At 53.6% G+C, this 9,842-nt stretch overlaps 1 protein-coding gene and 1 long non-coding RNA gene across 3 annotated transcripts; one reads left to right on the top strand and one right to left on the bottom strand.

The window, feature by feature from the left end:
* Positions 1-80: 80 nt before the first annotated feature.
* Positions 81-4,144, bottom strand: COASY (Coenzyme A synthase). Of its 2 annotated transcripts, XM_061391878.1 has the most exons (10): positions 4,055-4,144; positions 2,958-3,665; positions 2,168-2,382; positions 1,789-1,920; positions 1,479-1,668; positions 1,330-1,394; positions 1,058-1,142; positions 799-896; positions 568-714; positions 81-466 (listed from the first exon to the last, which is right to left on the bottom strand). In XM_061391878.1, the coding sequence occupies exons 2-10, from the start codon at positions 3,652-3,654 to the stop codon at positions 407-409; spliced, it is 1,689 nt and encodes a 562-aa protein (XP_061247862.1). In that variant the 5' UTR covers positions 3,655-3,665; positions 4,055-4,144; the 3' UTR covers positions 81-406. The 2 variants fall into 2 exon arrangements, with proteins under 2 accessions (XP_061247862.1, XP_061247863.1); XM_061391879.1 differs by lacking the exons at positions 1,330-1,394; positions 1,479-1,668.
* LOC133232473 (uncharacterized) lies at positions 3,057-6,322 on the top strand. The gene is made up of 2 exons (XR_009731389.1): positions 3,057-3,146; positions 3,874-6,322. It is a non-coding gene; the product is annotated as an uncharacterized LOC133232473 (long non-coding RNA).
* The last annotated feature ends 3,520 nt before the right edge of the window (positions 6,323-9,842 follow it).

Genomic DNA, 9,842 nt, shown 5'->3' with positions numbered 1-9,842 from the left:
TGGCTTCTCAGGCCTGGGCCTTGCACTTGGGGCTCAAGGGTCACAAAGATACCCAGAGTCATTGAAGCAGGAAGCAGACACCATGGCAACATTCACCTTTAATTCTGTTACAAGTTCCAGTGTTTGCCCTGGCCCCAGCCCAGCAGGGGTACCAACGACCTGTGGATAAGAGCGGGGATAGAACAACGCCGGGGGCCTGCACCGCGTGAGCTGCATCCTCAGTGTTGGCCACACACTGGCAAGCTGGGTAGGCTTCCTGTGTCCAGCGGGCCCAGCACTGCCCTGCCCAGCTTAGCTCAGAGCCCTCTAGGCCCAGGCTAGAGTGAGCTTCAAGGTTCCATTCCTCCTCACCGCTGGATCTCGTCAGCTCCAGGGGCCACTTTGACCCCACAGAGAACTCTGTCAGTCATGGGCCTGATGGTGCCTCGGAGATGCGCTTCTGCAGGAGGGCCCAGGCTTTCTCCACCTTGAGACGGGCCGGAATGTCAGGAAGAAAACGGGGACAGGGTCAGACAGGTATTCACTGAGACTCCCTCCCCACAACCCAGCCTTTCCCTGGGCACCAACCTGGCGCTGGGTGACATGCGGCTCCCACATGGTGCTCAGCACCACGTGGCTCTGATCCACAAGCTGCTGCCCACTCATCTGGCTCTGCAGCCTGCTCTGAGCCGCAGCCTCACTCAGGCCATCCCTCTCCATGATGCGTCGTATGGCCTGGGCAGATAGGGCATTCGTCAGCCCACTGGTTCCGGGCAGGAACCAGGCTACAATGATGGAGTGGGGATGGGATCCAGATACCTCGGTCTCGGGGATGACAACTGTCCACACCTCATGCACCATGTTCTGCCAGCCGGCTTCAAGCAGCATGGCGGCATCAATCACGCACACACGCTTTCCTGTGGAGAGACCCCAGTCACTGCCAGCAGCACCCCACCACTTGCTACCAGTCATAGAGCCAAGGAAACGTAGTCCCAGGGAAAGTGGATAGTCTGATTTGGGGTGGGGGAGCTCTGGGAGTAGAATTTGCTCCACTTGTTTCCCTGGGCTACTCACTCACCCTCAGCCACAGCCTGATCCATCTCCTCTCTGGCCAGCTTTGCGATAACTGGCCACATAATGTCCGTGAGTATCTTCAGCTGCTTCTAAGGAAGGGAATGGAAGGGGTGGGCCAAGTTCACCTTCCCCCAGAGATGAAGCCAGCCCGAGGGAGCAGGTGGTGGGGAACAGGCGGTGGAGACTAGCATTTGGGGCCAGAAGAGAGAGGTTCACTGGGTCCCCACCTCCGGGCCTGGCAGTAGCTGCAGAGCCCTTGGAGAGGTGTGTGTTTACCTTGTTCCCAAACACCCGGCTGCCTAGGACCTTCCTGTTGATAATGCCATCTTTATGGAGAATATCTGGACGACAGAGACGGAGGACTGGGCAAGGAGGCCAGGCCACCTCCTTGCTTCAGGCCACCTCCAGTCCTCCCCACTTATTACCTGTTCCAAAGGCTTCCACCACTGGCTGGTAGGCAGGACCGCCGGGGGCATAAGCCCGGTGACCCAGGTGGTCACTGTCAATGATGTACGCCCCCAGGCCCTTCAGCCGCTGAGCTACTGAGCTCTTCCCAGAGCCGCTGATGCCCGTCAGCCCGATCACATAGAAACCTGGGGGAAGCTCTGGCCTCTTCTACAGGTACATAACAGAGAACCCCAGTTACTAGGGTCCCCAGACTCAGGATGGAGGCTGAACCGTTCAGTCTTTGCTCTCCAGCAATCCCAGCCCACCCACATGGGGGTGGGGGCTTACATATGGAGGCCGGAGCAGGTTTCCCAGCATTTGTTGGCGGAAGCTGGAGGAGCTGACTTTGTCCTCCTCGTTTTCCTTGTGGTTCAGGTCCTTCAGCAGCTGGATCTGGTACAAAGTGAGCTCCTCTAGGTCCTGAAGCAAAGGAAGAGTGAGGAGAGAGGAGGGGTGAGTGGACAAGGACAAATCTATCACCTCCTCCCCTGCCTACCCCAGAGGTGGAGCTTGCCTCAGAGGGCAAGGTGGGAACCAGTTCCTCCTTGCCTCTTCCCACCACCTTCAGCCCTCTCTTCCCTCCTCTGGGGTCACAGTACTTCCAACAGCCCCCAGTGGCCTTCCCCATCCCCATCCACTCCCTCTGCCAGTTGCCCTCAGGGGTTACATTCTCAAGGCGGAAGCGGTTGACGGCCATCCCCCCACGATAGGTCTCCTCGCTGACCACCAGGAACTCCAGAGAGGGGTCAGAGCCAGCGGGCCCATAGGGGTCGAGCAGGGGGATGATATCAAATGTCAAGGAGGGCTTGATGTCCACCAGGAACTCACTCAGATGTTCCACGCGTTCTGTGTAGGGCTGGAGCAGCTCAGGGAGCAACTTGCCTAGGGAAGGAGCCCAGAAGAACAGTGAGATCTTCTTACCGAGGAGGATGAGGGTGGGCCAGTTTGGGGAAGAGTGTCCCTAAGCATCCTATCTCCAGAGGGGAGGTGGGGGCAGGACGAAGGGGCCTATGAGGAGGAGGCAGCAGGCAAGCACAGTACTGCTGCAGGGGCTGGCACATGTGCAGAGAACTGGCAGTGCCAGGAGGTGTCAGATTAAGAATTCCAAGAGCCAGAGAATTTCTAGAGCCTCCTCTTACTGCCCGTGGCACTGCTACCTACAGCTTACTCATCCATTTATTCCCAGGAGCTCAGACTTTAGGATTCATCACCTGGAGAACTTGTTTATAAGTGCAGATTCTTTGGCTCCACATTTGGGGGATCCTGATTGAATGGTGACTAGACCACACACCAAAAAATCTGCGTTTATTCATTTAACATATCCCCTCAGTGCGAACTGAGCCCCAGGCACTGTGACATTTAGGAGGGGTGGGAAGTAATGGATGGGCCCCCTTCCTCAGTCTTGGCCTGCGGGGGGAGGGTTAGACCGCCCGGATCCAGAGTCTCTTGTCACTCACTCTTCAGCAGGTCTTTGTCCGCCACTCCCACCACAAGCTGCTCCTGAGCCAGGATGCACGCGACACTGAGCAACACCTTGTGGGCATTGTGGAGGCGGTCAAAGGTGCCGCCCACAGCCCCCCGCTGGTGGCCACGCACTGGCTGCTTTGCAGACCTGGCCACAGGGGAGGTTGGCCTGATGGTGGAGGGTAAGTGGACGCCCAGGGACCCCGCGGGGGACACTGCAGGCCCGTAATCTGGGTACAGCAACACTGAAGACAGTTGCGGGCAACAGCTGTAACAGCTGGTGGCGTAACGCTCGAGCTGTTGCTTGGCCGGGTTGTACTGGCTTCCGTCCAGGGTCTGGAAGTCAGTCAGGACCACTTCCGGCGGGTGGGCCAGGTTCTGGACTGAGGTGGGTAGGGGAGGGAGACAGCTCTTGGTTCGGATATTTGTCAGCAGAATTCTGACGTCCAGGTGCCTGTGGACATCGGCGCCTGCGTAGAGGTGCGTGATGAAATCGAGAACTTCAAACGTGGCCTGCACGGGGCTGGACTGGGGTTGAGCCGGGCCGCCCAGGCTCATGCCCGGCTGCAGATGTACATACAGCGTGTGATTCACCAGCCGGGCTGCCGAAGACAGGATGGGGGCCAGGCGAGGGGCCAGGGAAGTCAGCGGCGTTGTCAGCACCAGGAGGCCCGACCGGAATACGGCCATCCTTCCCAGGCCTGCGGACAGTCAGGGAGACGAGGCGAGGGTGAATGGGCGTTATGTGTTTGAGGCCGAAAACTGTAGGGGGACTCGGACCCAAGAGAGGGAGACCTGGAGCAGGGACGGGGTTCTCAGTGCCAATCGAGAGGAATCTGGGAAAGGGGACTGGACTTGGTAAATGGCGCCTCCGGGCTGTGTTCTAATCTCGGTTTTATCATCTCTCAGAGCGGTGAATTCGCTGAATTGAATCAAAATCCTGGGGTGGGGAGAGGAACTGGGCAGGAGCCCCTGCGTCGTAAGACTGGGGATCCAGAAATCCCGGGCGTTCTTGCTGAGCTGCACCAGCATCTTCAAGGAATTGGAGGAGGGGACTAGAAGAGGACACTCAGGCTCGGGTCCTACTTACTGAGACCTCCGGGCTTTGGTTCCGCTTGCACTACCACGGAGGCTTCCCCAACCACGACCCGTTAACACAAGTTCCGGAGCTGTGACTCGAAACTACGGAACCTAAGAAAGGCCAAAAATCTCAGCTTTGGTTCGGCGAGGGATTCTCGCGAGATTTTTTATTAGACGGCAGGCGGGGGCGTGGCGGGGGGGGCGGTGCTTGCGGTTGCAAAGGGGCGGAGCTCTGAGGCGTAGGAGGTGCGTGAAAACTTGTTTGCCAAACCCAACCTCACGGAAACTGGGCGGAGTGGGGCAAAGCCGCTGGAGAAGGAAACAGCAACCCACTGCAGTATTCTTGTTTGAAAAATCCTATGGACAGAGGAGCCTGCCGGGCTACACTCCATGGGGTCGCAAAGAGTCGGACACAACTGGAGAGACTTAGCACGCACGCAGGGCAAGGCGGGCTTGAAAGCCTGCTTAACGGGTGCCCTTCAGACTCTGAGAGAAGAGACTGGCTTCAGCCAGGTCACTCGGGAAACAGCGGCAAAGGCGGAACTAACACCTGGCTTTCCTGCTTAATAAATCGCGGGGACAGAGATGGAGGGATGTGTCATAGGGTAGCATTTAAGTTAGGGCTCGGCGTCCCCAGAGCCCTCCTGACGCCCTCCCAATCTAAGGATCTGGTCACGGAACAGTTCTGTCCAAGTCCCCATTTCACAGATGGAAACACTGAGGCCCTGTATGTTCCAGGGACATCTAGGGAGGTAAGGACAGAGGCCATGTGTCGTGGCTCCCGTGCAGTGCTCTCCACATCACCCAGAACCAGTGATATGACAGTTTTCCCGAGACAGGAGGAAGAAGAGGAGAGCTCTGCGTGTGAGCTCAGTAGAGCTGCCAGAGAATGGTCCCTGTGGGAGGAAGAAAAGGCAGCGGGGCTGGGGGAGGAGACTCAGTGGCGAGAATTTACCATGAGGCTAGAGTGCTGGTCTGGGGAAGGAAATGGCCACCCACTCCAGTATTCTTGCCTGGAGAATTCCTTGGACAGAGGAGCCTGGTGGGCCACAGTCCATACGGTCTATAAGAGTTGGACACGACTGAAGTGACTTAGCACACAAAGAGTGCTGGAGAGGCTGGAACTGGTAGTCTTAGCAGCAGCAGCAGTGGGAAGACAAAGCCAAGTTGCCATTAGGAACATTTCAGGTAAATTGTCCAGGGTGATCTCAAAACGGAGGGAAACCAATTTCCAAGATCCACTATAGTAATGTGCTGTGGTTTCTGTTCTCATACTAAATAAATGCTCACTTGCACACTTAATTTTGTTTTTATCATAAAGAGATCTCCCAAAGTGTACAAGCTTCTGGCCTCACAGAACCTGGATCTGGTCCTGAAGTCAATGATGGAAGAGTTTTAGTGCCACAAAGGCCTTGAGACCAGTCTTCTTGCAGAGACATCTTAAGTTGGGTTTTAAAGAGAGGACTCAGGACTTCCCTGGAAGTCCAGTGGTTAAGAATCTGCCTGCAAATGCAGGGGACCGGGTTTGATCCCTGGTCCGGGAAGATTCCACATGCCAAGGGGCAGCTAAGCCCCTGTGCCACAACTACTGAGCCCTTGAGCCTAGAGCCCTTGTTCTGCAACAAGACACCACAATGAGAACCCCATGCATCGCAACTAGAGAGTAGGCCTCGCTCACTGCAACTAGAAAAAGCCCTCACAGCAATGAAGACCCAGTGCAGCCAAAAATAAAACTAAAAAAGAGAGGACCCAGTTGAGGAAGCAAGCCAGAAAGACTGTGAGGCAATGCCCTGAAACATCTGGACACACTGTTTCACATGCTTACAGAATCACTGTTGGAGGAGCTCCCGTGACTGCCAACTGACCCTTGAGCTGGAGCTGGGCAGTCAGAGGCAGCTCACCCCTCCCGTGCCCTTGGAATGTAGTCTGCCCACGATTCCTCCAGTGGGACCTATTTCAAGCATGCAGCCTTGAGAGGGCACCATGTTGTTGAGACCACCTGGATGGTTTAGGTGACTGAACCCACTTAAGGCCTCTATAGAAACTTGGAGATTCTGGTGGACAGCTGCAGAGATCTACTCTTCTTTCTCCACCATGACAAGCCTTGTGTGTAAGTTCCCTTGCTTTTAAAAAAAAAAAAACAAACAAACAACTTTTTTAGCCACACTCCATGGCATGTAGCACTGAACTTGCACCCCCTGCACTGGAAGGCTTAGTCTAAACCACTGGATGTCTGGGAAGTTCCCGCTGCTTATTAAACCTGCCACCTTCCAATCTAGAGTGGTTGCCTCTTTCTTTATTCTGGGGGTCTTTGCCCCCAGTTGACAAATCGACGTTGGTGGCAAGCCGACCAGGAGACCGAAGAAATGGACCTTGGCAAAGAAGCACCTGCATGGGAAATCTTGGGACACGCAGGCTGGTCTAGTGAGCTTGTTTGAGGAACCACGCAGGGTGAACCACTGCAAAGGCGGGAGACGAATATCCTTGAGTGGGCTGTAAAGATGGTAAAAGTAACCTGGAAGCTGATGTGGTTTGATCTCATTACTGCCAGGACTGCACAGGAAAATATAAACTGGCCATCCAGTGCTGTGTTGGTTGGCCTGTGGAAAGCCTTAAAACAACTGTTCAGACCTGCCCTACCTGCCCCTAAATCCTTGCTGCCATGCCAACCCCAGCAGAGGCCTTGGAGAAACTCCTATTCAAGGTGGGTGCCTTCCATATCCCAGGTTATAGGATGCAGGCCGAGATTGCCTCCAGGTGAGACCCATTGGAGGCAATTGGTTGGAGCTCAACACCGATTGATCTTCCAGAAGTAAAAGGGGACAGCTTCAGTGGATACTGGAGCCAGTATACCTTAATTTCTTTTTCCTTTTTGGCCACACTGCCCAGCTTAGCTTGTGCAATCTTAGTCTCCCAATCAGGGATTGAGCCTGGGCCATGGCAGTGAAAGCCGGAATCCTGACCACTGGACTGCCGTGGAATTCCCCGGACATACTCTAACACATAGTCACCCTCAGAAGTTTTCCAGGCTCCCTCAGTACCACTGAATTACAGAGGGCAAAGGGTTGCAATCAGGAAGGTCCTTTTCACAAAACAAACTGGGCATTCTCCCTGCCCTCACACACACCCTGAAAATATCCAATACAAGGAACATAGTGGTCATTGATATCCTACAAGGTCAAACTCTGCAAACCTCTGTCAGGGAATTCTGCCTCAGTTCAGTTCAGTTCAGTCGCTCAGTCGTGTCTGACTCTGTGACCCCATGATCCGCAGCATGCCAGGCCTCCCTGTCCATCACCAACTCCCGGAGTCCACCCAAACCCATGTCCATCGAGTCGGTGATGCCATCCAACCATATCATTCTCTGTCGTTCCCTTCTCCTCCTGCCCTCAATCCCTCCCAGCATCAGGGTTTTTTCAAAATGAGTCAGCTCTTCACATCAGGTCGCCAAAGTATTGGAGTTTCAGCTTCAGCATCAGTCCCTCCAATGAACACCCAGGACTGATCTCCTTTAGGATGAACTGGCTGGATCTCCTTGGAGTCTAAGGGACTCTCAAGAGTCTTCTCCAACACCACAGTTCAAAAGCATCAATTCTTCGGTGCTCAGCCTTCTTTATAGTCCAACTCTCACATCCATACATGACCACTGGAAAAACCATAGCCTTGACTAGACGGACCTTTGTTGGCAAAGTAATGTCTCTGCTTTTTAATGTGCTGTCTAGGTTGGTCACAGAGAAGGCAATGGCACCCCACTCCAGCACTCTTGCCTGGGAAATCCCATGGATGGAGGAGCCTGGTAGGCTACAGTCCATGGGGTCGCTAAGAGTCAGACACAACTGAGCGACTTCACTTTCATTTTTCACTTTCATGCATTGGATAAGGAAATGGCAACCCACTCCAGTGTTCTTGCCTGGAGAATCCCAGGGACGGGGGAGCCTGGTGGGCTGCCGTCTATGGGGTCGCACAGAGTCGGACACAACTGATGCAACTTAGCAGCAGCAGCAGCAGCAGGTTGGTCATAACTTTGCTTCCAAGGAGTGTCTTTTAATTTCATGGCTGCAATCACCATCTGCAGTGATTTTGGAGCCCAGGAAAAGTCAGCCACTGTGTCCACTGTTTCCCCATCTATTTGCCATGAAGTGATGGGACCAGATGCCATGATCTTAGTTTTCTGAGCTTTAAGCCAACTTTTTCACTCTCTTCTTTCACTTTCATCAAGAGGCTCTTTAGTTCTTCTTCACTTTCTGCCAAAAGGGTGGTGTCATCTGCATGTCTGAGGTTATTGATATTTCTCCCAGCAATGTTGATTCCAGCTTGTGCTTCCTCCAGCCCAGCATTTCTCATGATGTACTCTGCATATAAGTTAAAAAAGCAGGGTGACAATGTACAGCCTTGACGTACTCCTTTTCCTATTTGGATCCAGTCTGTTGTTCCGTGTCCAGTTCTAACTGTTGCTTCCTGACCTGCATACAGATTTCTCAAAAGGCAGGTCAGGTGGTCTGGTATTCCTATCTTTCAGAATTTTCCACAGTTTATTGTGATCCACACAGTCAAAGGCTTTGGCATAGTCAATCAGGGTTAAAGTAATCGAACCAGCGATGAAGCAACACCAACTGGGAACAGTAGGGGATGAACGGTAACTGTCAAGTGGGCAGAGCTTAAGGAATTAAACAGAAGAAACTATTCTAGAACTGCACTGCATGGGAAGGGTACACCCTGCCCTTAATTCTTTCATCAGCCCGGTACAGTTGCTAAAAAGGCCAGATGGCTCATGGCAGCTGACTGTGGGCCAAGGAGAGTTGAACAAGCCCCCATGCACGTGGCTGTGCCCAACAATGCCACCCCTGCCATCTTAGGAACCTACCATGTAGTACTGGGCTTAGCAAATGCTTTTTTCACTCTACACCTGGCATCAACTTACCTTCATGTGGGAGGAGTGACAATGGACCTTTCAAGGCTTCCCAATGGTCACTTGCACAACCCCTCCACATGTCGTGGGATGGGAGCCCCAGACTTGTCTTTATACTCCTTCCCCACATCAGTAAAATGGCCCATTACATTGATGATATAATGTTAACATATGCAGACTTGCCTCTGCTTCAGGACCTTCTGCAGATGTTGCTGGAACATCAGTGAGGAGAGGATGGGTGGTAAGCCCTCAGAAAATTCAAGGCCCAGACAACCCCATAGAGTTTCGTGTCTTGGAAGCTGTGATCGATAAGTTACAAGCCTTTCCAACTCCTAAGAACAAGAAAGAGGTGCAAGCCTTTGTGGGGGATTTGGAGGGACTTTTATTCCCCACCCGGCCTGGTACCTCCATCCCTTATCCCACCTGGTAAACAGAAAGCACACGTGGGGCTGGGGGTCAGGGCAGCAAGCCACCTTTGAGACAGCAAGAATACCAGTGAAACACATCAAGGCACTGGGCCTCTCCCGGCAGGGACACCATTGGAGTTAGAGGCATCTGTGACTCCAAACACATGGCGGCAGAGACAAGAGAAGGCGAGAGCACCCTAGCTCTGGGAGGGGACAAACCCCAATACACCCCCATAGAGCCTCCTTGCAGTGTACACAGAACACCCCATCAGGTAGAGCCTCTCATGAAAAGAATAGTCTATCATGGTAAGAACTTCCCTCCCTGTCAAGAGCAGGGTTGAGACTGTGTTCTGTCAACCCACCTTTGCCAGGATTCAACCCCCACGTTACCTAAGTGGCCATTTGCAACAAAAGGGTACCTTGTCTACCAGTCCACTGTCTCTAGACATTCAAAGTGCTACTTGGCCCTGAGGAATGTGGAG

The sequence above is a fragment of the Bos javanicus genome, chromosome 19, assembly GCF_032452875.1.
Source record: "Bos javanicus breed banteng chromosome 19, ARS-OSU_banteng_1.0, whole genome shotgun sequence".
Taxonomy (NCBI): domain Eukaryota; kingdom Metazoa; phylum Chordata; class Mammalia; order Artiodactyla; family Bovidae; genus Bos; species Bos javanicus.
The sequence above is the reverse complement of the archived record's forward strand: the minus strand, read 5'-3'. Positions and strand labels throughout refer to the sequence as shown.

What these genes read in the sequence shown, in the direction of transcription:
- COASY (XM_061391878.1), bottom strand. Translation starts at nt 3,654, where the DNA reads ATGGCCGTATTCCGGTCGGGCCTCCTGGTGCTGACAACGCCGCTGACT. An exon ending in ACCTGCTCCGGCCTCCATAT is followed by an intron (nt 1,669 to 1,788) that starts GTAAGCCCCCAC and finishes ATGTACCTGTAG; the next exon opens with AAGAGGCCAGAGCTTCCCCC. An exon ending in CGCATGTCACCCAGCGCCAG is followed by an intron (nt 467 to 567) that starts GTTGGTGCCCAG and finishes GCCCGTCTCAAG; the next exon opens with GTGGAGAAAGCCTGGGCCCT.